Below are 27992 nucleotides of genomic sequence, written 5' to 3' on the forward strand. Positions count from 1 at the left end.
AGGTTTATAGGGAACTTAGTAATGACAAGTTAAATAGCTTTATTTTAACGTTAAGCTTGATGACAATTCTTCAGTTTTGAAGTTGTTCTGTGTGTATTTTTAAAAGATAATTCTGGTTTAATTCTATATTTTTCTTATAAACCAGCAGTGTATTAATCTGTTTCTCTGTACTTTCTGAGTTCCAAGGCCAATCATTTAATTTACAATAATGTCAAGTATACAGCATGAAAGGACTACATACTTGGTCCATTCCTGAGTATTTCCAGTACCAGGATAGTGTCATGTTAGATCCACTCAAGATGAACCGCAGTGTGTCTGTTCATACTAACACAGGAACACGTCAGCCAGTGTAACAGTGTGGCTGATTAATGTGTTTTTGGGAAATGATGGAGCTCTATGGCACAGAAGAATAAGCCATATCAGACTTTTGCAGTTACATAAGTACACAATATAAACAGTTCATGGTGATAAGTGTTTGCAATTTCTCTTTACTTTCCAGATCACAATAAATAATTGAACTCTGTAATCCAGCAGGGGATAACAAGTTTGTTGCCGGCTTTTAAGGACAAACTCTCATGTTCTGGGAAGTAATAGGAGGCTGATCTTAAAAGCTTATATGTGCCTTTTTGTGTCTTTTGAGCTTAGAGAGTGTGATGTGGCAAAAACAATCTGATCCTCTTACTATTCAGAGAACACAGCAAGGAAAGCAAACAGCTTCAGGGTGCGACTTCCAAGAAGAACTGGTGAATATTAAGTAAGAGGTGCTATCGCTGGCTAAGATTCATCATTAACATAAAACTCTCACGTTGCCCCTTGGTCCTCTGGTTGTTTGTTGTCATCCCACAACAAACGACGGTCAGCAAGGTCACTTAACTGCACAGGTCTGTTGTTTTTGATCTCGACCAGTGGTAATAAACTTACTAAATAAGTACAGTGTAATCTGTCATTCTGGTGAGCCTCAAGTTTTTCCATTAGTTGATTTCTGTCCCTCGGGATTATCACATCCTGAGTGGCATTAAGTAGGATCACTGTGAGCAGGGGGGGTCAGCGAGGAATCCTCTTAAATGAGCACAAAACTGTGAGGTTTATCTGAAGTAAGAAGATCAGCGGGAGAATACACCTGCTGAGTTACACTTTCTTAGAGAAGTGCCCTTATCAGTGGCAGAGGAGCTAAAACACACAAAGACTGACATTTCTCACCGGTCAGAATGGATGCTAAACGCTGCTCTGAAGAGAACAGACAGGCTGCAGTATGTATAAAATATTTATTATGAATATTACAGTATGTCACAGTTCATAACAAAGAGTTCCCATTGTGCTTGAAATAGTTACATTTCTCATCACATGACGTGAACATAGAGGCATGTGCATATTACAGAAACCATACACCTAATTCAAACGTTTCTCTTTCCTCAGAATCTAAACATTGCAATATCATTTGTGCATATATATATACCGTATATGTGTGTGTAGGGTTTATAACTAGGCAGCTTTGTAAAGCTGACCACAAAAATAGTTCTGTGTTCAAATCAATTTAAAAGAACAACTAAATTTTTATATTTAACACTTCTTTTCTCACTGCAGGCCTGAAAAGGGGGCAAAAGTATTATGAAGGCACAGTGTTGCATGCTTCTCAGTAGCAATCAAAGAGAACAACTTTCATAATATTTGGGTAAATGCAATGAAGTGGTAGTGCAGTACTGTAAACTTTTCACTTGTCCATATCTTTGTCCCCTTTTGGGCCTTTGTTTATAAATGTTGCAGCACAGAACTACATATTGCTTTCAAGGATCTTGTGTCTGAGCTTTGGAGTGCACCTACATCCCATTTTAGAAACAAATATTTATAGTGTTGGTAAAATATTCATCCTCTTGGGACAGGCATAAGTGAAAGTACCCTCCACATGCCAAGTCTTGCTGCTGGGCTGCCTTCAAAATGTGGCACATCAGACTTTAAGCTAGAACAGATTTTCTGTTGTTTTTTTTTACTGATTTTCACGATGACAAAACTGTGGGATCTGCTTCTGCTCTTGTTGGAAAACAAAGTTAAAACGAACTAAAGGAGAATCGTAAATTTACAGCATAAATATAACAAATGAAAGTCTTAAATATGCTTGACACATATTACTTATTCCATCATTCATCTGTGTCAGTGGTGAAATAAAACGGCAGTTTGTTGTGGCTACAAAACTTAAAAGAAAACAATTTACATTTTCCACGTTACCATAAACTTAATAGGGGCAATATGTAAGAATTGGCCACCTGTCGAGTTCATACTCCAAACCAATAGGGGGCAGCATATCACAGAGTCACCGCTAACTGCTGATAACTGTAGCTGCCTTTAGGTAGTCAGCTCAGTTAGCCGTGCAGCTAGTGGACTGGACTGGGGGAGTGCTGGTGTTTACACCGCTAATACAGGAGCTTTGAACTGTGACGGGGGGCTAGCTGGTTAGCATATCTTCAGTAGATATCCCTGCAATAATACTTCATACACACATCATAACACATCATAACATCAAAACAGTTATTTCTTCACATTCTATTAAATAATTTGTTAGTTTTTGAGTGTTTCTCAACTAAAATTCTTACATATTGCACCTTTAAAGAAAATAATGTATATTATTCTCCGTGTGGGTTCAGGACAGCTGAGTCGCACATAAATAAGAAAAACAACAGAACAGCACCTCATTAAGATATGTTTTGCAGTGTTTTTGATATTAGAAAATATGTAAGTTTTAACAGTTTTTTGTTTTAATTCACATTAAACATTTGTGGTTAAACTGTATCATTGCAGTGTGATATTTTGTAAATAGCCTAATGTAACAAAACAGTCAAATTCTGTAGGAATCGGTAACGTTGTTCGGATAACAACCTCAGCCCGTCAGTCGCAAAAACAAGCACTTTTAGTGGACGCAACTTTGACAGTCGCAGTTGCCCCAAAGGATTACATGGCAGCCATGTTTCCAAAACTTTTGGAAAATCATTTACACACCCAAAAATGTAAATATAGGGACAGATTTTTAAAAGACCGAAATTCCCCTTTAATATACACGGCCAAACTATGGTGCTGGTTTGTTTTTTGTTGTTTAAATCTGCATCAGGTCTGAAGGGGATAATGTGTTTGCTTGTGTGTGTGTGTGTTTGTATCTGTTCAGAGCTAATCTTCCATACTACAGCACCCATCAGCCTCATATTTTTGTGCACATTTATGTCTCTACACTCAACGACCTCTCGTGGTTAGAGTGATTCACAGTCTTTTTAAAACCGTTTCATACCGCCGCTGATCGCCGACTCTTCACTTATTTTAACCGGCTGGTAGGAGCCAGAACTCAAGTTGGTGGATACTTTCGTTGGCATTTTCACTTGAAACATTTTACATCGCTGGTGTATTGAAACCTGTATATATTGTCTCCCCTTAGTTCGACTATTCTCACAGCCTGCTCTGCACTCCCTGTTCTCCACCCACATGCCCCCAGACACACCTGAAGGAGATCTGCACTCTTCTAGCTGAAGTCTGTAGTGGGTTGTGTATGATTATTTTCTTAAAATAACACACACACAGCTTATACAACAGTAAACATTTGACTTCTGTAACATTATTTGGTCGGATCTCTGGATGCAAGATGAAAAATATAGTGTTTTTACACACCTCTATCCTTCTGTTTTATTAGTTTAACTGTGCAAATCCAAAACAGCGGCGACAGTAAATAAAAGTTATCTCCACAAAGTCTTTTGGAGAACAAATGTTAAACATAAAAGATGTCTTACATAAAGATGTTTCCTGCCATGACATTTCCTCCACGAGGGTGACTAAATACCCCATCAGCCCTCTTTTCCCCTTCTTTAGATTTCTGAACTTCGTTGTCATGAGTGAGCAGCAGCTTTACGAATCCTCTGTAATAGAGAGGTCACAGCAACATGATTTCAGTGCTTTTCCCTCTCTTAGATCAAAATTCCGCGTAGAGGCAGACCCATAAAGACCAACAAACACTGACTAAACCAAATGAGTTCTCACTTCTGTGATGACATGCCCATTTATTTTTAGCAAGCTAAATTTTTGATGGGAGAGAGCTACAGAATGTGTTGGAGGAAAAACCTCAGCGTCTTTTTCCTCTCAGCTTGTCTCGATAAGAGTGAAGGCATGTGGGGACCATAAATTATCCATATGAATAATAAATAATATAGAATAAAAGTTATTCTTTACCATGTAGAAGAATACAATTACTGTATATTAAAGATAGATGTAAGCAGACCAGTAAAGCTTCTAAACCCCCAAATACACAGCTATTTGTTTTAGAAAATAATCTAAATATCACTGAAATATAAAAGTATCACTACTGATTGTGATGAATTTATTCTGGACCTCATTAGCAGCAATCTGGGAAAACAGTTTCTTCCATTATTCATTGTTTTGAAATAAAAAATAAACGTCAACTGATTATGTTTTCGTGCAAAATTCTTCTGTAACAGCTAAATATGCATAATTATTGCTTTACACCAGACCTCATGGCTCCGCTTTTTTTTCAAAATGTTTGATGCATATTTTTCTGTGGACTTGTTTTTAAAGTCTGTCAGGAATTTCAGTTGCCAAAACTACATTTCCTCCATCTGTTACTGATGTCTATTCTCAGTTTTGTCTTCAATACGGTACACTGATTTATTTACATTGATTTATTTTGGTGAATCATTTAGGAAGCAAAAGAGTTAGATTTATGATGAATCCTTCCATTAATCAAACAATTAAGCCCTGGGACAGGAAGGATTCCAGTAGAGCTAACTTAACACCTGAACAATATTTTAAACCATCTATTTTATGGTTGAGTAAGTTTGTTGCTCTGTAATTGAGTAAAATGAGAACATGATGAAATTACTATCTAGTTGTAGACTTGTCCTGAGCCTAATTTTATTCATTTCGACTAGATTACTCTGCACCAGTCAGGTGAAATTAAATTCATTACAGGGGAGTTTTTGAACCAATACATTTTAGGAATTTAATGCGATCAGATCTTAATAGAAATGTAACAAATTCTCAAATTAATTTCAGTTTTACATTTCTGTGTAATTACAGGGGCTCTATGTCACAATTTGTATCATTTTACATGTATTAATCACTTTTAATTGGCCATGAGTGAGCAGATTGCAACGTGACATGAAAAACGAGACCCTCGCTTTCTCTCTGTTGCCTATACAAGCCCGTGGGTGATTTGGAGTCTGCTACCATGAACTAACGACCGACTTCCAGCACAAACCTGAATTTCCCAAGAGCCCCTTTAAAGAGAAAGCCAGGAAATTTATGACACTTACTGTCTACTTCTCAACTTGCTCCTGAACCTAATTTAATTTATTTTGACTGGATGACTCTGCCTGGGTCGGATGTATTTAAATTCATCAGCAGGCAGTTGTCTGAAGGAAAAAAGAGCAAATACATACCAACAATTTAGGAACTTAAAATAAAATCTTCTACTTTGTAAGAAATGGCCCCAATTCAAAGGTAGTATGGTCAATTCAGTATGGTCTTTGCTACATATGAAAATAGGTGAAGAATTATTTCCTTTCTTGACAGTTTTTGAGATTATTTTGTTTACTTATTAGACTAAGTAGCAAACTTGCTGTTTTAACATCTACCAGCTGAAACTGCTCAGGGCTATCTGACTATCGCCTATCGCCATTACGATATAGGACAGGGCGGGGCCTGAAATACAGTAATCATAGTCCTGAAAGATATCGTGTGCATTTCCACCACTTAGCCTAAACATGTGTGCCAAAAGGACGTTCAAATTTTCCACATTTGCCCCAAATTAGTTATCAACATGTATCTCGTGTTGTCATGTGATGTTTTTTTCTGTAGTGAGTGTGAAGACAGACTCACACATTAAATCATGCTACCTGGTGTAACAAATGTTCCTCAGCTTCCAGTGACTATCTAGGTCTGTTTACATGAGCTAACCTGCGCTGTGAAGTTTTATTTTACATAAATACATTTTATTTTATAAATATTCTGACAAAGGGCATTCCTTACTATGTTCTGGAAAGTTTTAAAATACAGTAAGGGGCACAGTCGTTATCAGTTCCATCTGCATAACACCAAAGCTAAAAGTGCACGACCCTCATAAAATGTAACATGTTTTTTTATATATATATATGAGAATAATACTTGATATGAGGATATCATAACTTGTTCACTGCTGCCACACGAGCATTGCATTCGTCATGAGTCCCATCTATCACGGTTTATGGAAATTAGAAGCTCTGCTGAGAGATGTATTTGAAAATCTGACTGCTTGGCCGGAGTAATCTGTTATATAATTCATAATGATCCTGGCAGTTGATATAATAAAAGGAGTTAATCAGTTGCTTGAGGAAATTACTCTGAGACTGTTTCAACATCGGCAAAGACCGTCCTTTTTCACTGTCGGGCTGGAGCAATGCAAATGACTCGACGTGTGGCCTCGATTAATCAAAAATGCCCCATCTGCAATTTGAGGCACACATCTATTTTATGTGACATGCAAAAGAATCTCATACAAATGATTCAATAACAAACCAGTGGGTCATGCTGTTTCTATTGGAGGCTCCCGACAGAGATACAACTATGTCGAGACTCTAAACAATCTGATTTGGTAAACAGATTTTGGACTAAAATCAAACCGCTCAAGCGATTTTTCCATTATAGTGCGATGGAAAAATAAGTCAAACCTATGTACAAACATAGAGCTGTCAGTTTTTATGTAACCTCTGAGTGTTCAGTGTTATGACACAAAAATCTGGGCTACGACCTCACCTTCCCTCGTCGACCAACTGCTTCACCCTTACGATGAAGGTGGCGGGCCTTAAAGACTACACTGTCGCCTAATCTCAACGGTGTGCCCAGTGCAGCCTCAGCTATCCAAGTAATCTGTTTGTTACCGGATTCCAGCTGAGTTCACAGTTAACTGTCGCCTGATGACTCTTCCATCCTTCAAGAGAAGATGTCCTCTTTGTCCAGTTCTGGTGAAGCAGGTCTAGAAATGTCAAAAATAGGCTGCGGAGAGCCAGCACTTGATTTCCTATCCTTGAGGAGTTGAAGTGCTTCTGTGAGCTGCGCCTCCAGCCCAGACATTCGAACATTCAGGTTCTTGAGATCGTCCTTCAGCTCCAGCTTGAGCTCCTGAAGCGATGCCTGAAGCGTTTGCTCTGGGATGGGGTAGAAGCCGTGCTTGGTCTCCGGAGGCTGGACCGGACTTCGGTCCTGGGGCGTCGTGCGGAAGTCGCCCACTTTGTCCAGCCGCAGGTCACTTTTAGTGATACCGCTGTCACATGAGTCTGTCTTCTTTAGAGACATTTGTGATTCGTGCACCTTGGTCCGTTCAGGTAAAGTCTCCATGGATTCAGCTTTGGACACTTTGTTCCAGTTGTCAGCTTTGGCCATGGACTCCTTGAAGCGACCCCAGCCTTTGACTTTGAGCGTCTCAGCGGGCCGACCCCCGACCAAAGACACGGGTGATGGCACCTGCAGCTTCACCTTGTCTGAGGGAGTGCTGTTGGGGGGGGTTGAAGATGAAGGCGTTGAAGATGAGGGTGTTGCTGGGCTTTCTGTTACTGTGATGATGCTGGTAGTTGTAATGGCTGTATTGGCGATCGGGACCTCCACGTACACGGGGCCCTTCTCGATGTCATGTTCGCCTAGCTCCGGTTTGTCCGTCAGGCGGGCTTCCTTCTGCTGTCGAAAGCGCTGGAAGAGTTTCCGAACCGGGTGATCTGGTGGCAAGTTCAGAGGGGCTTCATTTTTACGCCTCTGTCGCTCCTCTTCCTCTCGTTTCACATCGCTGATCTTTCGGAAGACGATCTGAAAGAGAATTTGAAGTTGTTATGAGTAAAACACCATCATAATAACCATCAGTACTTTCAGAATTAGCAATTACAGCTACAGCTAACATCTCCAAATTAAAGTTGTAGTTGTTGAACATTATTGTTAAGGTCCACTGTCTGGAGCTTTTTCACAGTGTCACATGGTCCTCAAAACTGTGCATACTAATATAACGTATAAGCCAAATTTGTCACGGTGAAGCATGGAAGGTGGACCCAAATGCATGAGAAACAGGCAGAAAAGTAATTGACAGAAAGGCGAGCTTTAATAAAATAAAGATGAAATCCAAAAAAAGAAGAAAAAAAAGGCGGAAGGCAAAAACTCCAGATATCTAAGAACAAAAGCAAAAAGTACAAACAAACGGCAAAGTACAAACCAGGAAAACACGAGGAATCAAAAGCCAGAAAAACAACAACTCGGGGAATCTCAACAGCATGATAACGGAAACTGAACAGATGGCTTGACAATGATTGAACAAAAGACTGGACTTAAATACAAACTGAACTAACGAGGGGATGAGATGCCGGTGGAGTGAGGCGGGAAAGCAGAGAGGAGGGAAATGACAAACACTGGAAGGAGGGAAGGGTTCATGAGGGAGATGGAGTGCAGGTGTTTAGGGAAAGCAGACTGGGGATGAAGTCAGGTAACAGGGCTGGGCTAATTAAAAGGGAAAATCAGGCTGGTGAGGAGCACAAGAAAACAGGAGGGGAAGCAGGACACTGGAAAAAAGGGCAAAAAACACCATAAAAACCAGGAAACACATATAAAAGCACGTACAGTGAAACTAAAATGGTTAGTTAGTTAGGTTTTAGTCGGTGCTCAAAGTTTACTTTTCAGTACAATCTTTGATTCCCTTTTCAAAGGAATAGTTTGACATTTACGGAAATAGTTTTATTCAGTTTCTTGACGAACTCTCATGTCTGTACACAAGATGTGCAGCCCGAGTTAGAAGCTTGTCGGCACAGCTTAGCATAAAGACAAACTCTGGAATGGTGACAAAATCATTCATCATTTTCAAAGACGACATCCATTTTGCTCCTTGCTCTCACAGCAACCCTGTCCTCACAACTTCATCCGATGCCGAACACATCGTCGGCTGGATTTCCCAAGTCGGAAACACAACCTCACAAGCTCCATTCGAAGCACTCCTTGTTCAGTCCATCTCTGGATTTCCCTGCCGTATACATTCAGAGTGTATGGGACCCTGGTGAATAGTGGCTTTAATGCAGCAGATGAGATTGCCTCTTGATATGCAGGCAATTCAATCTCACTTGCAATCTCTCGGGCAGGCTAACCTTATTATGAATGAGGTAATGATTGGTAGCTGCACTTGAGTTGTTGATCACAGCTGTTCAAATCTGAATGAAGGATGCAGTTGTGGCTTTAATATATGGTGGCTGTTTAATGGAACTGTGTTTCTGTATGGAGATGTGTGCATGTTGTTCAGCTGCATAACGTGGTAAGATGTGGTTGTAGGGATCTGTTAGGTAGGAATAAATAATAGATAATTCTACGTTTGTGATATTAAATGTAGCCGACTGATATTTTCTAAAGGAACCGTGTGTTTGAGCACATTTTGGAAAATACATGTATTCGCTTTCTTGCTAAAAGTTAGATGACTACGATCGATGCCACTCTCATATCTTTCAGCAACAGCCTTTGTGTCTGAACAAAGAGAGAATAAAGCTGCACCTGTGGTCACTGTACTCGCCCACACATTTTACTACTATATGAGATCTCTGGGCAGCACAGTGCAAATACACCACAGCAATTATGACTCAACTCTGAAATAAAAACAGGATAAAGGACGTACACTTAAAGGTCAAACTCTAAATAAAGGATGACCAAAACGTAACAGGTTAAAAGAAGTTAAAAAAATCTCATGTAGAGAATCTGAAAAACTTAAAATGTTGTTCTTATTACATTGTAGAGTCTAAGGACTTGATTTTGTTGATGTAAAATGAGCCCAAATCATATTTTAAATTCTTATGAACTCAAATCTCATTATGAAATGTTATTTATGATCTGATTTTTACAGCAACTACCACTTATTTTACTGACGTTCAATAAATATCTCTCATTTGTAGTTATCATTGTTAGTGGCAGAGTCCGCCATTCCCCATGACATGGAGGGTGGAGGGTTATTTACTTCTGCATATTAACCAGTTTCCTGTAAAAACGGCATAGTAGGAAGGGAGGTGTCAGTGGTATTTATTGGTAGCCAATAGCATTAGCGCACAATGTGAGTTACTGTGAGTTAATGAACATTTGCTGCTGCTGCTTCACATTAAAATCATTCACCTGGAGAAACATTGAGTGTCTTTTCTTGTCAAGAAGCCACAGAACGTCACAACCACATCAAAAATGTGTCTAAATAACAAGAATATTTTCAACAACAGTGGGGTGTTGGATGGAGAGCTGCAGGTAACCAACTTTACTGCGTCCTGCTGCAGTGTGGAAAACTACTCACACGACATTCACCGCTATTGTCGACGGACTTGTTTATTAAAAACAACAGGAGTATGTTTGGCTGTGTTGTAAACAGAGAGGCCTACAGCAGCTGCTCCTCTGTTGTATTTCTGACCGAGGAGCTGCTCGACGAGACTTTGCTGCAGTATCAAACCGCACTTGCTGTTCCCATGGTAACCACATGTGTTGCCACACTGACCACGACTGAAATCTTGAGATTAAAACTTTAACCAACTTCAACAAGCTCTACGTAGACAGATGTTTAGACGAGGAAGCTGAAACCTTGTGACGTTAAAAATGCCGTGTAAAGCCCAAATTTAAAGTCAGTGACATCTAACTTGTTCCATCTCGGTGCTGTTTGAAGAGTCACACTCACCCTCTTTCGCAGGTTGTAAGTGAGCAGCAGGTTTCTGGAGAAGTGGTTGGAGAATGCAGTGTAGAACTCGAGCACCTTCTGCAGAGCGTCACGCTTAATGACGTGGAGGTCGCAGTAGGTCAGAGCCCGGACGTTGGCACAGGCTTGAGCCAGAGTCACCTCTTTCCAGAAAACATCCCCAAATACGTCTCCCTTACCTGCAGAAAGAGAAGACGCTGTTGAAACCAGGTAATTCTTCCAAAACACATCAGGGGAAGCCATCTGTTATAATTGGCTTCTAAGTGGCCACAAATGGCTTCAATAATAGTTGATAAATCATTTACTTATGCTTTAAAGACCAATCACACGCCTTTCAGGAGAACAAATTGCAAATTTAAAGTTCATAAGTCAGGTCTCTTTTGTAAGTAGGGTGTGAGGGTATGTCTTGTATTTTTAGCTGCATTTTCCATGTGTTTTTTATGAGTTGGGTGCTAATAATCTTTTTAAAATCTATCCATTTAAGTGTGTTTGTTACATGAAAGTAAAACAAAATGGCTTCTACATAATTTAGCAAAACAAATGTATTAATAAATGCTCCACATGTTGTCATTTGTGTGACCAAACCAGTGAGTCATGCAGGGCAGTATTTTGATTTTAAAAGGCTCAACGTGACCCCAAAACAACAAAAAAACATGAATTGTTATGACTCAAGATAATCAACATCTAAATCAACAGTGTTTAACACAGTCTGAATACAGAAAATATCATTTAGATCTGTTTTACATGACTTAAAACATTTGATTATTTCCTTTAACCATAGGATGAACTGACTATTAAAACATTTTACAAGAGCTATCATCAAAACATCACCGATATCCACAGTTTTGAGTAACTGAGGGATGTGAAGTCAGACAGCACAAGTCTGGAGATAACATGTGATGTTCAGTCTTGTTTGCAAGTGTAATTTACATGTAGTTCCTGCTCGACTGCGCCATTAGGCTAATGAGAATTTGATTCATAGCGGTAACTTGTTTATCACTTCAGGCTCCATTACAGTGTCCATCTGGGTCAATGGTATTACCCTCACGGCATATTGATTCTTGCAAAAAGCAACCGATAGCAGGTTATTGATGAAAGGCAGCCAAGTTGTTGCACTGGGGCCTGCCAGAGCATGCCACCCATTACTCATTAGATCTATCGTTTGGCTAAATAAAAGACAAGCGTTTTATAAAGAAGATAGAAATAGTAAACAATGATTTTTATCTATGTTTTGATCAACAAAAATGTGGGCTCCTTACTTAGATCACATCAAGTTGCAGTCGAGGAGGAACAGGGCTCACAAACATGAACGTCAAGGCAGTTGGAACTTATACTGGTTTATTTCTTATTAATATGCATTGGGCGTGCGTTACTACAGTTTAGAGTACTTAAAGGGTCCAAATTATGTTCAGGAGTCATCATCATCCTCACTGTGGGAGAAAATATTTTAGGAAATCGGTAGCCTGTGTAGAAATGAGCGCGACAGAATGAAACATTTTGGCCCCTTTGAAGACCTTTACTTCACAGGCTTCATCTAACCAGCAGCAAATAAGTGAAGCTGTTTCCCAGACATAGGATCCAGATGTGAGCCACGCACTGCCATATGTTTTAGACATGTCCCTCTCAAGGGTACGAGGCACGGTTACTGAGCTTAATATTTGAGGTATCTTGTAAGACTTAAACATCAGAGCTTTAGTTATAGTTCAGGTTCATCACTCGAGGCTCAACCTGAAAGATTTACACGTTTTACAGTTAATGTCATAAAACGTTATTGTATCATTGAGTTTTGTAATGTCATTGTAGAGTGTTGTGTTTTTGTATAAAAATTAATATAGGGACTGGTTTTGCAAACTAGCCTATAGAAGCTGTGGTCTATGTTGTGTACAGATTTTGTTCCTATGAAAAACAAACAATAAATCTGGAAGCTTTTTGTGTTATTTTGACAGCTGCACAAATTTTCATTAACATGTACAGTGTACCATTTATTTTGTGGTGTTTTTTTTCATATAAATGGATTATGTACTGCTGTTTATTTCAAGTAAAGGTCACTTTCCTTGTCTTTAAAGGCAATGTTGTCTTTAATTGAGATCATTTTAATGAGATACAAGGGACTGGTATCACATCACATCCACATCAAGGCGAGAAAACTCATTCTCAATTTAAGCACCTGCATGTCAAGACAAAAACCTCTCATTTCAAGCTTTATTCTGTGAAATCTAGTCTGATTTGTTCTGAAGGTATTGGGACAAAATATCTAATTTCAAGTTTTAGTCTTTGATTGTCACTTTTCCTGATAAAAATGGTGTCAGACGGTTTACATTGCATTCGGTTATAAATTAAGCACAACTATTATCTCAAAAATAATCAGTACACCTGACAGCCTTCACTGATGATGATGATAATAATATCAACCATCAGACATCTACAGCAATGACAAAAAAAGATGAGTTGGGACACATGAAATGTGATGAGGACTAACTTTAAAGTAATTAGAGTGAGTATTTGATTAGTCGACTTAAAGAAAATCAATCAGCAGCTAATAAGAATCAATTAACCATCAAAGGAAACAGCCAAATCATTGCTGGTTCCAGCTTCTGCGATGTGAGAAATTGCTGCTTCCTTTGTTATATATGAGAGTGAAATATCTTTGACCAAGAAAGTCAGATTATTAGACTTTAGGGGAATTAAGGTAATGTACTCAAAACTGAAGGAGAGGTCTTGAAATACAGATCATTCTTTAACATGTGCGGGTCATTCTTGATAGGAATTGTAGTTTGAGTGAAACTAAGATGAAGTTGAAAAAGCCAGACATTCAAAAATGTTACTGAGGGGATCGGATATCTGTGACAAACAAATTCTCGTCCAAATACTGAGTTCATGACTCAGCAGACAACAATCCCCAGACAGCTCGTTTCACTGCAGCGTGAAACACTTAAAAAAGTGCTGCTATACAGAAAGAAAAAAGAAGGATTTTAAGGCTTTAAGGCTTCTAAAGAAAACATTTTGTAACTAAGATGCAAAACTCTTTTGTTAGCTCGGTGCTGGAGGCCAGTTTGACTGAAATGTTTTCCTCTATTGTTGTCACTGCCAGTTTTTTGATGCTGATGTATCTCAACATAATACACTCAGACAGGAGCAAGATACCGTAGCAAAACATCTGCATCTAAAATTTTTTGCTCTCTGTCACATTTTTTAATGCTTAAGAAGTGAGAAGTGAGAAGTGAGCAGATCTAGGGCAGGTCCGCCGACAGTTGGGGATATGGAAAACCTTGAGTGTTGAGAGCGTGATCCATTATTAATTATGTCAAAATGCTCAGTGTAATTCACTGAAAAAAATATTAATAACAGGAAACAACTCACCTAAAATGGCCACCACCTCGTCGTCCTGAATGACCTCCAGTGATCCCGACACCACAAAGCAGAGGCTGTCCACACTTTCACCAGCGTGGTAGATCAGGTCGCCAGGAGCACAGTGGATGGTCTGAAACTCCATGGCGAGCGCTCTGAGACATCCATCGCTGGCCAGACGGAAAGCTGGATGCTCTTTAAAAACCTTCCGGTTGAGATGGACACAAATATCTGCTCTCATGTCCTTCGGACAAATCTGCAACACCTGGAGGTGAACGAGGGTAGAGAGGAGAGCTGTTGATCAAAGGAAGGCTGAGTGATACCGTACAGACAAGTGATTGGTATAAGGTCAAAGGGACGGACTCTACTTGACAGCACCAACAACTAATGTTTGTATCTAGACGTGCTTTAATGCATTGAAGTACGCAGGAAGCCTTTTATCGTCAGTGTGTACAGGCTTATGTACAGAGTGCAGAAGTTGACATCACACATTCAAAATTGACTTGTGAAGTAAGTTACTGATATTACAACATACATAAATTATTGATATTCTAAATTTGAGCAGTCACTTATTTCAGAAAAACTTTGCATGATAGTGAACGGAGAGAGACAAATCATTTTTTAATCCCGTTTGAATTGTGTCATGAATCAATCATGTGATGTTTGTCTATTTAAAAGATCATTTTCAAGTCAATTAAGTCACAGTTTGTTGTAAACTAATGAAACATAAGACAAATATGTAATTATAAGGACTACACAGTCAACAGTCGTGTTAGTGACGCCGTCTCGATAATGGTCACCAAAACCCGTAACTTACACATTGTAGGGGTGCTCCTGTATATTAGCAGCTCACACAACTGACCAACTCTCCTTTCATATAACTGCAGTTGTCAATATGACCACATGTATTGGGATTTTCATCTTTTTAAATACCTTTTCTGTGCCGAGTTGGCAGCCATGTTGGTGTTGGTGACGTGTGTTGAGCGAGATGATGTAGTTCACTGAGCGGTTTAACACAAAACTAGATTGTGTACTTTACTGACAACAAACTGTGACTTCTTTGACTTGAAAAAGTGTCTTATGACACATATGATGTAGGTGTCTTACATCATATGTGTTGAGTTTCACATGCAGGTCACGTGGATGCTGCAGCCAGCTCACAGTCCAGCCGCTGCTCTGCTGAGTGTCACTGAGTGGCAGCATGTTGTTCAAGTACACCTAATCAACAGGATGCCAGGCCGTTGCAGGGCTCTGCCTTTAAACCAAATCTCTTTGAAGATGAATGTCAAGCGAAGAGGGATTATGTGCCATTTTTAGACCCTTTAGTGTGGCCGGAGGCCAGACAGATAAATAATACATAGATGCTGTGTAAGCTTAACACAAAAACAGGACACAATGAGTACATAACGACAGATAAAACATTAGGTCGTCTTATAAAAACTGTCTTATTAAAAGTTATGTTTGTAATTAGAGGGAAAATAATAAACTTTTTTCCCTGATTGAATTTTAGACAGATGGATTTAAATTGGATGCAGAGATACGAAAGCTCACTGGCTTGAAAATAAATCAGAGTGGCACCAGTTCAATTTATCCGCTTCCAGCTCTAATGCTTAATTTCCACTCACTGCAAATCATTTTAGCATCATCTGAATTTAGTAGGATGGCGGATGGTGACTGTTGATTACTGTGCCATAAATACCATACCACTGACTGTCTGATTTTGATGATGAGCTGCTAAATGTTGCCACATAATTACTTGATTTTACAAGAGTAGTTAATAATGATAAACTTATTTTATATCAAGTGATGTTCAGGAAGCATCTAGGCTTGGGTTCAAATGTGGGGGAACGCAATGAGATGGAATTTGAGGGGGTTTTTGTCCTCAACCAAAAACAACCACACAAAAAAGCCTTTGTGAATCCTAGTGCAATGCTATATATCTAATATTCAATCCTATTTATTTAATATTTATATCATGTACACTCTGCTGCACTTGCATCCATTTTTGATATCTTGCAATTCACATTTTATGTTGAATTGGTTATCATGCTTTCCATTATAATGTTAGCCTTACACAAAAAAACCCTAAAACTAACAAAACAATTGTGCTGTGTTAACTGCTGGATTTTAAAAGAAATAATCACCTTTTTTGTGAAATACGCTTAAATGTTTCTTGTTAGCTGGGCAGATTAATACTGATCTCATGTCTGTCTGTTAACTTTAAAAGCTACAACCAGCAGCTGGTAAGTTTAGCATAGCATGAAGGACGGAAACAGGGAGATACACTATGAAAGCCTCGACAGCTTTGTGGTTATGGTACTCAGTACTAAATACAACCATCTTGTTATCAGACTGGAAAAGGGCAGCTCAGCAGCAGCCCTCCCTGCCGCTCTGAAGAGCAGCTCTGGAGGATGAGTGACCCCAAGAGGAGCAGCAGGAGGCTGAATATGTTGATGTGTTTACCGGGGAGACTACAGCTCATAAACTGCCGGATCAGCACCGCAAGAAAGACAGCAAACCAACCAACTTTGCGCTTGATTTGAACTGATAACTCAAAATCATGCCTAAACCTTAACAACTTAGACCTGCTCTGACTGTCTGTTTTATCTGGTTTGTTTAATCCAGACAAAAACGGAAGAGATTATTCGGCTTGCATAAAAGATATCTCAATGTGACGTACCTTTTCGGTGTCTATACCCCGCGACATGGACCAGGTAGAGGCGATGTAGTCCATAACTCTTTCACTCAAGCCCTTGGGCACCTGGTAGAGCTTGAGGAAGTCCCGGACGCTGTTCAGCATCTCATGGTATCGATTCGTGTTGGCGTACATCTGCTGGAAGATGGTTGTCACGTTACCAAAGATGGTGGCGTAAAGAAGGGCTGGGGAGATACGGAGAAAACGAAAAGGGAGAAGTTTCATTAGGGTAAAGGTTACAGAAAATCTGAAGCATCATCAAAGATTGAGAGTTGGCTTTGAGGATAAAACATTGTGTGTGATGGAGGGAACTTCTTGTGCTGTTTGCTGTTGAAGCTGATATGACCTACAAATATTAACAAAGTCTTAAGGTGCTTGTATAGAGTAAACGATCATCCATTTATAGATGTGACAGGCACTGGTCTGGTCATGACAATTGTGAAAGATTGATTCAGAGGCTTATAAACCCAGAGTCATGTAATACTGCATCAGATTTTAAGATTATATAAGAAAACAATATTTACAAGCACAAAAAAAAAGAAAAAAAATATGCCAAACTTGGTTCACACGGACAGAAAAATCTTCACTAACTGCAATACCAGGTTTGTAAGGACTTAAAAGCCTCCAAAATATCGTTTTGCAGGATATAGAGTATTCCAAAACCTGCTTAACAAGGGCACAAAAGTTTCAAAGACTAAGTTTACATGGAAACAAAAACACAAAAAATCTCAAATGCCTCATTTGAAGGGGTTCGGTTAAAAATACACAGACAAAAATCTCCACTACCTGGTTTAAGAGGACATTCATATCTCCAAAATGTGGTTTACAAGAAAAGAAAATATTCCAAAACCTGGTTGACATAAATATCTTCACTACCTGCTACATGAGGTCATAAAAAATAAAAAGGGTACCTGGTTTGCAAGGACATAAAAATGTTCCAGGACATAACATTTTCCAAAAATTGAGTTTGAAAGTACATAAATCTCCAAAGCTGGATTTACATACATAAAAAAATCTACCACACTGACCAGGGACGGTTTCCATCTGACACTGGTACATACGCTCACATGACGTATCAGACCAAATGTGCCTTAAGGCTTAATAGTTTCATGTGACGAGCACTTTAATCAATAACGTAGAAAATTAACAATTACGACTCATCGTTGCCTCCAAATACAATCAGCAAAACTCTTGCCAAAACTAATTACAGATTCATATTGAGAGTAATATTATTTTCTGTCTTGCGATGGAAGAATTAAAGACAAGGTACAGCAGTGTAGCAGTGCATCTCGGAGGTGGTTGAACTGGTGCAACAGCTGGCGCGTGAGTGTGGATCAAAGCCATCAGATGTCTGCTCTGTGTGTGTAGTGTTCTCCTGGCAATGGAGCCCTAATTAGCCCTGCTAGAAGGGACGGAGAGGAAACATGCCAGCCACACATTTCAATTATCCTCAGATGATGACAGTAACCTGTGCGTGTGTTTGTGTGTGTTTGTTTATTTCGTAGCGCACAATCAAAGTGTTGAAAAACTGCACGGGGAATAATACTAATTAGGAAGTGCTCAAAACTCCTCAAGGGTGAGGATAACCACAACTTTCATCCCTTCATCGCCTCCGCTCATTTGTACCGCCATGTTATAGCACAATATCTACAGCGAGAAAATGCTCTTGTTTGTGCCATACTCTCAGTTAGGCATCGAATTCAGCGGGATGACAAACAAGAAAGCCTTTAAGAGGGTCTGCGCCTGTTAAAAAGACGACATAACAATCGTCTCTTTTTGAAGTTGCCAAAGTTTTCAGATGACTGCTACCTCGAGCTTGAGCACAGATGGCAACGCTCACTTCTCGGATAAGCAGAAAAACGCTGTAACAAAGGAAACTCAATCTGTCCCCGCGGAGCGATGCTTCGTCTCGTCCCCAACATCGCCCTTTATTTGCTGACGCGCACAACTTTGTGGCAGCGTTGCTCGGCATCCAACAGCTGGCTTGTTTGAAGGTAGTTAAAAGACAGTAGTCAGAAACTCGAGCCCCAGGCCAACAGTTGCTATAGAAACAGGACATATGTATAGTGCCCCCCTTCTCCATGCCACCCCCCCCAAATCCCTCGTCACACTGTGATCTTCTACTGCCAGCACCGATCCAGCGCTGCTGGTAAAAATAGAACAGTATCAGGGCGTCCATATTTCATAGAGAACAGCCACGGACTACAGTAGATTGCATCTACAACAATCCTCCTGAGGCTGTCTGTTTTTTAGATACTTCAACATGATTTGTATCTCACAATGAAAAAAATTTAGACAAGTCTGCAGATGAGTTTTGCGAGTTCCCCCCCGGAGAGTGTTTTCATAAAACTTGAACCGCCAAAACGCAGAAAGAGGGGCGACAATCAACCCCCTCGCCTCGGGGTTGAGATTGTGGCTGGAAAAAGTCCAACGGAGGTGAGGAGTGATTGCAGAGGGATCGGAGGGAGCACTGTGCTAAATTGATCCGACGGTGTCAGTTATTGCTTCGAGGTGTTACTCTCTGTGTGCAGTCACACATAATGGTAGTGAGCTGTACGCTGTATTATGAGCCACACAAGCAGAAGAAACCTTATAAATGTTTAAAACTGAGATGTGGAAAGAAGGGCATGCTGTGAAAAATCCGCCTCCTCCTTAGCAGACTGTTTTGTTGGTTAGGTCTCTTACTTCTGTGTGTAAACTAAAAATAGACATAAATAGACACTGTTCACACTGTTCATAATCTTTTTTCAGATATCGTGTTTCATGGCTGTTTTGTTCTGATTTATAACTCATCTGTCTCAGTGTACCATATCATTTACAGGCTTAAAAAAATGAATAAAATTCATTAAAAATGCTCCACTAAACTCCAGCCTCTGAGGAGTAGCCTTCTTATTCACCGCTGCACCTGTGTTTTATTTTTTCTGAGGCATTTCTGAAATACAGGAAGCCTGTAAGTAATGCATCACGCTCCAGAAAATCTTAATAATTCAGCACAATATCACACAGCAGACTGAGGTAATGAGTCGGCAAAAATAACAGAGGTCCTGTTGGAGAGAAACCGGTGAGAGATATACACAAGTTTAATAACACTTTAAAACTCATTAGAGTTTTCTTAATTTTACATTGAATAAAAGACACACACACTGATACACTGCGTCACTATATTTTGCTCTATTCCCCTTTAGGTTGACTAATGATACTATTTAGCAACTCAGTATTTCCAAAACTGACAACTGAGCTAATCAGAGCTTTGTTGAAAGATTGAAAATGGGGACCAAGACCAAGAAATGTACCCACATCCATAAAAAATACCAACTGGAAAACTGAAGCCCAGTTGGCAGTTAATGTGTTCTGCAAACCACTGATCCGTTAATAGTTGTATGGCTATGTACCAGCCGTGTTTTTTTGTGCCTAAACCGAACCAGGCAACAAACACAGTGTTGCAACAAGATAAAACTGAAAACTGAACCTAAAGTAGCAACATAAAGAAACGTAAAGTTTCAACATATCTCTAGTTTGCAGAAACGTACATCGACAACATTGATTCTGGCAATTAGGGTGGAAAATTGCCCCAAAAACCCTGATATGAGTGAATACGATCAACACAGCTGTACAACAGGGTTACCCCAGAAGTTACACAGCCAAATTTATCTATACATCTTCGCAAAAACTCTGGTTCTGGAATAGTAAAACAGTGTACAAAAAGCAAAAAGTACATGTGCTTTGAGCCTAGTTAGGGGTTTGCCATAGGTGGTGACAGCACAGTTGAAAAGAAATGGCTGTGATAGTGTAAATGAAATGAAAATTGCAGTCCGTAGTTCTGAATCACATTCAACCTGAGCAGGAGAAACATTGCTCAACTAATCATCTGTAAAGTTCTATTTTCTGAGATTCGATGGCTCTATTCATAATTCATTTATTCACCCACCTCAGTGGACTGTGGCTTTAAAGAGCATAGTTAAACCGCTCATATATCATGTATCTGCTACACTAGATGAAAGATAAAACGGCTCCACTCACATCCAATCATCATCATGGCCACAGCAAAGATTTTCTCTCCGTCTGTCGTCGGGGCAATGTTTCCGAAGCCAATGCTCGTCAGGCTGGTCATGGTGAAGTACAAGGAAGTGATGTAGACAGAGTGTTTGTTCGGCCCGCCCTCCCACTTCCCTGAACCGCTGGCGTTGAAGCGGTACGGTGTGCCCACCGTGTCAGCCAGGATGTAGAGCCAGCTGTCCGAGCGCACAATGTTGGTTTCTTCGTCGATGACCTCATAATCACCAATGCTGTACCTGGAGGGTGGAGAGGCAGAAATGGTCCGAATGAATCAGACATTGCGTTTCACTTTTGCAGGCTACTAGATTGCACTTCTGTTAAAAGGAGAAACTTTGTCGGACACTTATGGTAAGGAACTGAAAGTTTAAATCAAAACAATGGGTCTGCAGCCAAGCTCGAAAGGCTGAACTGTGCTGAGCCACAGATGGTTGGTAGCAGGTAGCAGCAGGATTCAGTCCATCACTACTGTGGGAAAAGTAAATGCTGACACAGATTATGACCAATTGTTTTGCCCCATAGTCACAAGTAAACATCGCACCTATTTTTCACAAGCCACATATCTTCCAAATTTGTTTTCATTCCTTTTTTGACAATTTTGAATGAGCATCAAAGTAAGGTGCAAACATCAAATTTGTACTGTTGTTTTTTATTTTAACCTAAATTGTTTACTCAGTTATAAACAGACTGGAAAACAAAATTCAACCACACCTGATTGGGTTGGCTCGCTTCTAGGAGAAAGGCTTGGAGATGAAAACGAACATTCAGAATATAAAACAAAGTGAATCTGATAATGCAGCAAGCCTTGTTTGTTTACATTTCTTGTTATATTCATCCTCTCGGTTTTCTGTTTATGATGACGTGGTGAACATACTAAAGGAAATACTCATATTGGCTGTGTAACACATCGGCTCCTCACAGCATGCGTGTCTCTCTGCTCTAGGCAGTTTTTCCCTCATCAGACTTTTTCATTTGAATCAATTTTAGAGGCCTGAGGAGGTAAAACTCATAAGTATTTCACAAGAGAAAAGTAGATTTGGAGAAAGTCCAAAAAATAAACAGAATTTTGTGTAGTATGATTTAGATTTTCTTATTTACTAGTCTGGTGATCATGGTTGATAATGGTTTAACTTTTCTCAGCTTGACGCCACGGCTCGGCATGTGACCATGGCAACAACAGACACCATACTGAGGGAAAAGATACTGGAGCTATTTTTATTGGTATCTGAGTGTGGTTTGATTATACTGTCTGCCAGGGCCAATAAACAATGTTTACAGTATTTGCTACAGCCTCTTGTGGGCTCATGACTCACAGTTTGATAACTAACATTAAAACATATTTCAAATCATGCACAATCACACTGTTTGAAGTCTTGTAGACAGACATAATGTTCTGGTTTTCTTTTGATTATGAATATATTAGAAGAAGATGTCTTGTAATCCTATGAGGGATGGGTCAAGTGTTTGTCATGACATGAAAAAAAAAACTGGATGTGAATTAAAATGTGTCAAAGTGGTTATTTTGTATATTAACATAAAAGGACATATGCAAAAGAAATGGATGGATGGATGGATGGATGGATGGATGATTTTTGATTTTATGTTTTCAGGACATTAAGTTGTTATGATGTCATCTGTGTGTGTCAGTCTGTGTGTGTGCTTTTGTGTATAGACATTCTTGTAAACATAATAAATCAAGCACAACACATGATGGAAACTTAATGCCTCCACCACACTTGCCCCCTGTAGAGTAGATGATCTGATTAGACTTTGGAGGCCCGTGCTCCATAAATTTGCATATTAATGAGGAAAAACCAATTCTCTTGAAACCACCATATAACTCCTTCTGGCTTTAAGGTATGAAAAAACATACAGTTTTAACGTGTGAAAACAAGAGTGTTGACAAAAAATAAAGGCTAATTAATGCATTCATTAGCTTAATCAATGGCCTCATTATATTAATTGGCTCTGCTATGTATCACAGTGATGGCGGGGCGCAGCAGTCAATCAGAGTGTGTTATGTAATTTATGTGCACAAGAACAGCAACTCCAACCTAAAATGTCAAATGATTTTCTGGTTTTATTTCCTTTTTGACAAATTTAATGGAACTTGAGGTCCAATCCCATCACACAACTTGCCCCTACCCCTGCATTGCTGGCGGTGGTGAGCAGATTGTCAGTACTTTCCCCTTAAAAACACACGACCCCTTCGGCTCACAGCTGTGTCTCTGTGCTAGGGTTAGAGTGGAGACGCAGAGTGACTGCAGGGAGGGCTGCCATTTCACACACAAGAAGCTTGAACAACTTTTTTTTCGGCAACCTGGCATTTGCCACTGGGCCGCTGGTGAAGGGGCAACCCGCCCTTCAGACATCCAGCCTGTTCGCTTTCTCTAGCCCAGAGATACTCCGTCAGTGAAAAGCGGGTCGGCAGGAGAACTACAGTATACAGCCTGTGAACAGCAGCCATTCAGGAGGGACTGCAACAGCTGAAGAGGATGGTGTGTTTACTGGGGCAACTACACTACAACTGCTATAACATAGATTATACAAATTCTACGTATGTAGTGTAATGTCAGGAGAAATGTTGAAGGAATGGGTGGAGATTGTAAGATACATTCTACCAAGTAGAAAGTAATAACAACTTAATAAATAATAAATGTGGTGAACGTACCAAATACAGGCTAGCCAGTGAGCAGCCAGTCCAAAAACACAGACCAGCAGGACCAGTACAGCCGCCCCGTACTCTATGTAGTGATCCAGTTTACGGGCAACTCGACCCAGACGGAGAAGCCGAACCACCTTCAGTGAGCTGAACAGACTGCTGATGCCCTGAAACAGGAGCAAAAGCAGGAAGAGGAAGAAATCAGAAACAATATTTATAGTGGACGAAAAGACTAATTAATTTAGTTTTATAAGAAAGATAAAATAGGAAGTTTGTGAAACACATACTGAATCTAACCTAATGCCTAAAAGTATTTTAATAATACCAAAATGTTGCTTCTCTAACATGCTGTAGTGCTTGACTTTAGAGGATATGCTACCCAAAACTCATCATTACCTTCTCACCCCTGTGCCAAAGTCGGAGAGGTTTGTAGTCTACATAACATTTTTAGAGCTTCACAGCTTTGCAGCTTCTCCTAAACAACTGACTTGTTTTTAAAACAGAAAAAAACAACTTGAAAAAAAGACATAAAATGGCTCCATATAGCTCATCCAGCATACTCCAAGTCTCTGGAAGCCCTGATATCCCAAATTGATTTGAAAAGACGATATTTACACCCTCAACGTTCATGCACCCACTTCAGATGGGGTACACGCTCACGCTTTTAGCTCAAAAGCTACATTGAAGATTTTGGGCGAAAAAAAAACAACCCAAAAAACAGTGTAAATAACATCTTTTCAAATCAATTTGGGATCTTGGGGCTTCTGGAAACTTGGATTACACTGGACAAACTATATGGAGCCACCCGTCATCATCTATCACAGTTGTTTAGGAGAATGCTGCAATGCTGTTTTACTGTGAGGCTCTAGATATATTCTGTGGACTACAAAACTTCACCTGACTTTCATCGAAATGTGTTTATTTACTGGACATACAGTATTATTTCCACTTGTAGATTCCCACTGGCTGAGTTATAGTGACAAATACATCCATAAACACTTATATCTGCTTACAACTACATTATAGTGTGCTATGAACTATTTATGACATGTTTATATCCTGCTTATTATTACCAAAAAGGGGGTTAAAGTAAAGTGTTTGTTATTAATGTTTGTTTTATATTAGTTGCTGATCAAAAAAATAGTTATTTATCATGTTTTTATTATTCTATTTTCCTATCTACCTCTTTGTGTGTCCTTATGTTGTTCTGTTTCGTGCTTCATGACTGACTTGGCTGCTGTAACGCTGCAGGGTCCCACTGGGATCAATAAAGCACTCACTGGATAAAATTAACTTTGATTGCTCTTCATGTACAAAAAAAAATGCTGTGCAAGATCTGACATGCAGTGCACAAAATATGACGTGTAGTATTTGTTTTTTTTGCTGTTACGTATTTGCAATAATTTAAACTTTTTAAATCAAGATTTAGCAAACATCAGTATATGGTGACAACTGGTAATTAACATTATTTCACTGTAAATGATCTTTATTTATGACATAAGAGTAGCAATCGAATCCACTTTGAACATAAAGTACGATGAAGCGTTGTACTCCTGTAGAGAGGATGGTCACAGCTAACACACAATACACAGAGAGGATGAGGAAAAACACAAGATTTAAAGTGTTAACATTTGCTGGGTGGATTTAAAAAACATTCTTGTGCAGTGTGAAGGAATTGTTCAACTTTCAGCAGTTGCATAAGCAGCAGCTAAACGTCTACTCAGCTTAACTGTACACTGAAACACCCACTCACTGAATTCAAACAGACAATCCCATCAGTTTGGTATTGTGAGTGTGTGTGTGCTGGGAGGGCTATTGATTCTGCTAATGTGCTGTGGTCTGCAATCCGAGTACGACTGCAGCACTCGCTGTCACTTGATCTGATCTAGCTGCCTGCCAGACACCTCGGCTTCTCTAAAATCACTTTACAGACCTGAGCTCCCAACACAATTCAATTACCCGAGCAATCGTGCTTTGGAGTTCTGTTGCAGACTCTACAAACACAAGTTGGGAGAAAACTTCATCACTAAAGAGATATGATAGAGCTTCATTAAAGGAAAAGCTCGACATTTTTGGAAATATGTTTATTTGTTCTCGAGAGTTATATGAGACTGACATGGCTGCACGCTAACTGTGAAGCTATGACTCGAAACATTTGGCATATCTAAAGAAGCCACCCAGCATCTCTGTCCTCGCTTAGCCTCTTCGCTTTCTTAATGAGAGTAAGGTGACAAGATCGAATCTAGAGCCTGACCGATATATCAGCTGGCTTAAATGTTGTTCCATATGCGCCAACATGAAAACTATTGTTATATATAATAATGCAGAACAATATGCTTAGGGTGATTTATAATAATTAAATTCCCAGTGAAGTTAACTCTTTCAGTGCATTGATGTCATTTAGGACAATAAAGTTTATTATTAAACTGTTAAATATCTGGCCTACATTATGTACAAATTTACTTCACAAGTATTTGATGGCCACATTTGAGGGATCGTTGCAAAAAACGTGCAATTATGTATATATTCTGTTTTCATATGAATATCGGACGTTATATTATATAGTATCGGTCGAGTTCTAATTGAGATCAGCCAACACGAAGCAACAAACATTAGCTCAAATTAGCATAAGGACTGCTAGCAGGGGGGAAAACTAGCTCTGTCCAAAGTTGTTCTGCTTGTATGTTTAATCCAAACACAAATGAAAAAACAAGTTGTGTTTTTACATGGAGTAGGTCTACGATGCTAGCAGTTTCCCCCCGCTAACAAAAATGATAAATGTCCTTAAAGCACTCAGGAAAATGGAAATTTAAACATCAGTGACAAATGGGAAAACTCAGTTTGCTGAGGATGATTTTGTGATAAGATCGAAAGCTCGACCAGCTACTAAATGCTGCAATGCTTGCTGGGAAATTGTTTTGTCAACTAGTGTTTTGAAGATCAAAAATGTACTTTTTATTGTTGGAGTAGGAGTTACATACTTAAAACTTTTAACTAAAAGTAAATTCCTCGCCAGAGAAGCAATGCTTGAATAGCAGTAGGTTAGTCTGTTAGGTATTATTAGCAACCTTTTACTGTTTCAAGTTTTAGCCTTGTTAACTATTTTAGCTATAAGCTAACTATAAGCTAACATATTCTTCAATGTCCAATATTAAAGCTTCACAAGTCCTAAACTTCAGCTTCTGACACCCAATCTGTTAGCCAAATAGGAAACGCAAGAAAGGATGCTTTCAAAGATGGGTACAAATAAAGAGGTGGTTCTTAAAATGCACACAACACTATGTTCAAAACTCCCTCTTTCAAAGCATATTTTCAATGCCAGGAAGACTTTTATTTTGAAATGCTAACTGAATTGTGTTGCTGCAGTCAATTTGTCACAAACGACACGCTGTTGCAGCCGTTAGGACTGAATCAGCTGTCGTGCAGCTTTAACGATGCCGTTATTCATTTTCAAATTGTAGAAAGCAATCTGACCGTCGTTATCTCCTGGCAATGAAAAGCTTAAGCAGGAAAAACAGACAAGCAGCACAAATCTTAACTCGCTTTCTGTGACATTTAATGCTTCTGCCGTCGTACTCTCGACCGGCACAACAGCTGAAATGTTGGTGCAAGAACAAATGTCAGAGGAAATGTGGAGGAAATAAAACACAAAACTGTTCATTTTCATATTCTAATCAAACTGAAGCCTACTTGAGTGACAGCTCGGTGGTTCCAATTCTTCCCATCACGTCCCATGCATGAATACAGGCAGAAGTGGAAGGGGGGGCCATGCAAACAGAACGGAGGGATGGAAAAGAAGAAAAACAAAAACGAAAGCACATGTAAGAGAGAAGACACTTGATCAGTGGTAAGCGATGAATAAACACATGAGATATACAATAAAGGCTTTAAATAAAAAGAAACATAAAAAAACAACCTCGTCTGTGTTCGTAAAGCATGTGCAGCACGAACCAAAGCATGCGGTGAAAGCTTCGTCACTTTGTCTGTCGGGCAGCAACATGAAGTGCTTGGTTTGTTGTTGTTTTGGGTTATCAGTCATTAGAAACTGGAATGACATAACGACTATGAGCTTCAGTCAGTCTCGAGGTGACGTTAACTTTGCCAAGAACAACTTTGACAGCCGCTTCTCGTTAATGATCTTCCCTTTCCTTATTTGGAAACCTGTTGGGGGAAAACAGCCATCAAAGTTATTCATGTCAGTCATTAAGGTCTGTAGCAGCGGCAAGATGTTTCTGCGCCGGTTTAATAACACGGGCAATTGTTTACTCACTCTCATTTACGCTTGCCACGGATTGCCTCAAAGCAATTTGGAGCAAATTGGAGTCACTGAGTTGTAGCAGAGATTCAGTGGAAGATGATCCTGGAGGTGGATGGTCATATTGTTGCTGTCCCTTTACAGCAGATGTGTCCGTCACCGTATCGTGATCAAAATGTACACTTGAGCCTCACAGTAAAAATGCAACCTACATCTTCACTATTGTTGATTCTTTTTTTCTCAATTAACTGATTACCATTAAGTCCAAATT

The 27992-nt window shown here is 39.5% G+C and overlaps 1 protein-coding gene across 2 annotated transcripts in view; it reads right to left on the reverse strand.

The window, feature by feature from the left end:
* Window positions 1-1246: 1246 nt before the first annotated feature.
* Window positions 1247-27992, reverse strand: part of kcnh1a (potassium voltage-gated channel, subfamily H (eag-related), member 1a) — a 44552-nt gene continuing 17806 nt past the window's right edge. For both annotated transcript variants that reach the window (XM_084375854.1, XM_084375853.1), the window contains 6 exons: window positions 23476-23633; window positions 20772-21043; window positions 16737-16936; window positions 14069-14321; window positions 10691-10887; window positions 1247-7824 (listed from right to left, as the gene is read on the reverse strand). In XM_084375854.1, coding sequence (XP_084231980.1) covers window positions 6958-7824; window positions 10691-10887; window positions 14069-14321; window positions 16737-16936; window positions 20772-21043; window positions 23476-23633 — 1947 coding nt within the window. In that variant the 3' untranslated portion in view covers window positions 1247-6957. The remainder of the gene's footprint in view (window positions 7825-10690; window positions 10888-14068; window positions 14322-16736; window positions 16937-20771; window positions 21044-23475; window positions 23634-27992) is intronic.

This window comes from Pagrus pagrus (genome assembly GCF_965226575.1).
Source record: "Pagrus pagrus genome assembly, chromosome: 15".
Lineage (NCBI taxonomy): Eukaryota > Metazoa > Chordata > Actinopteri > Spariformes > Sparidae > Pagrus > Pagrus pagrus.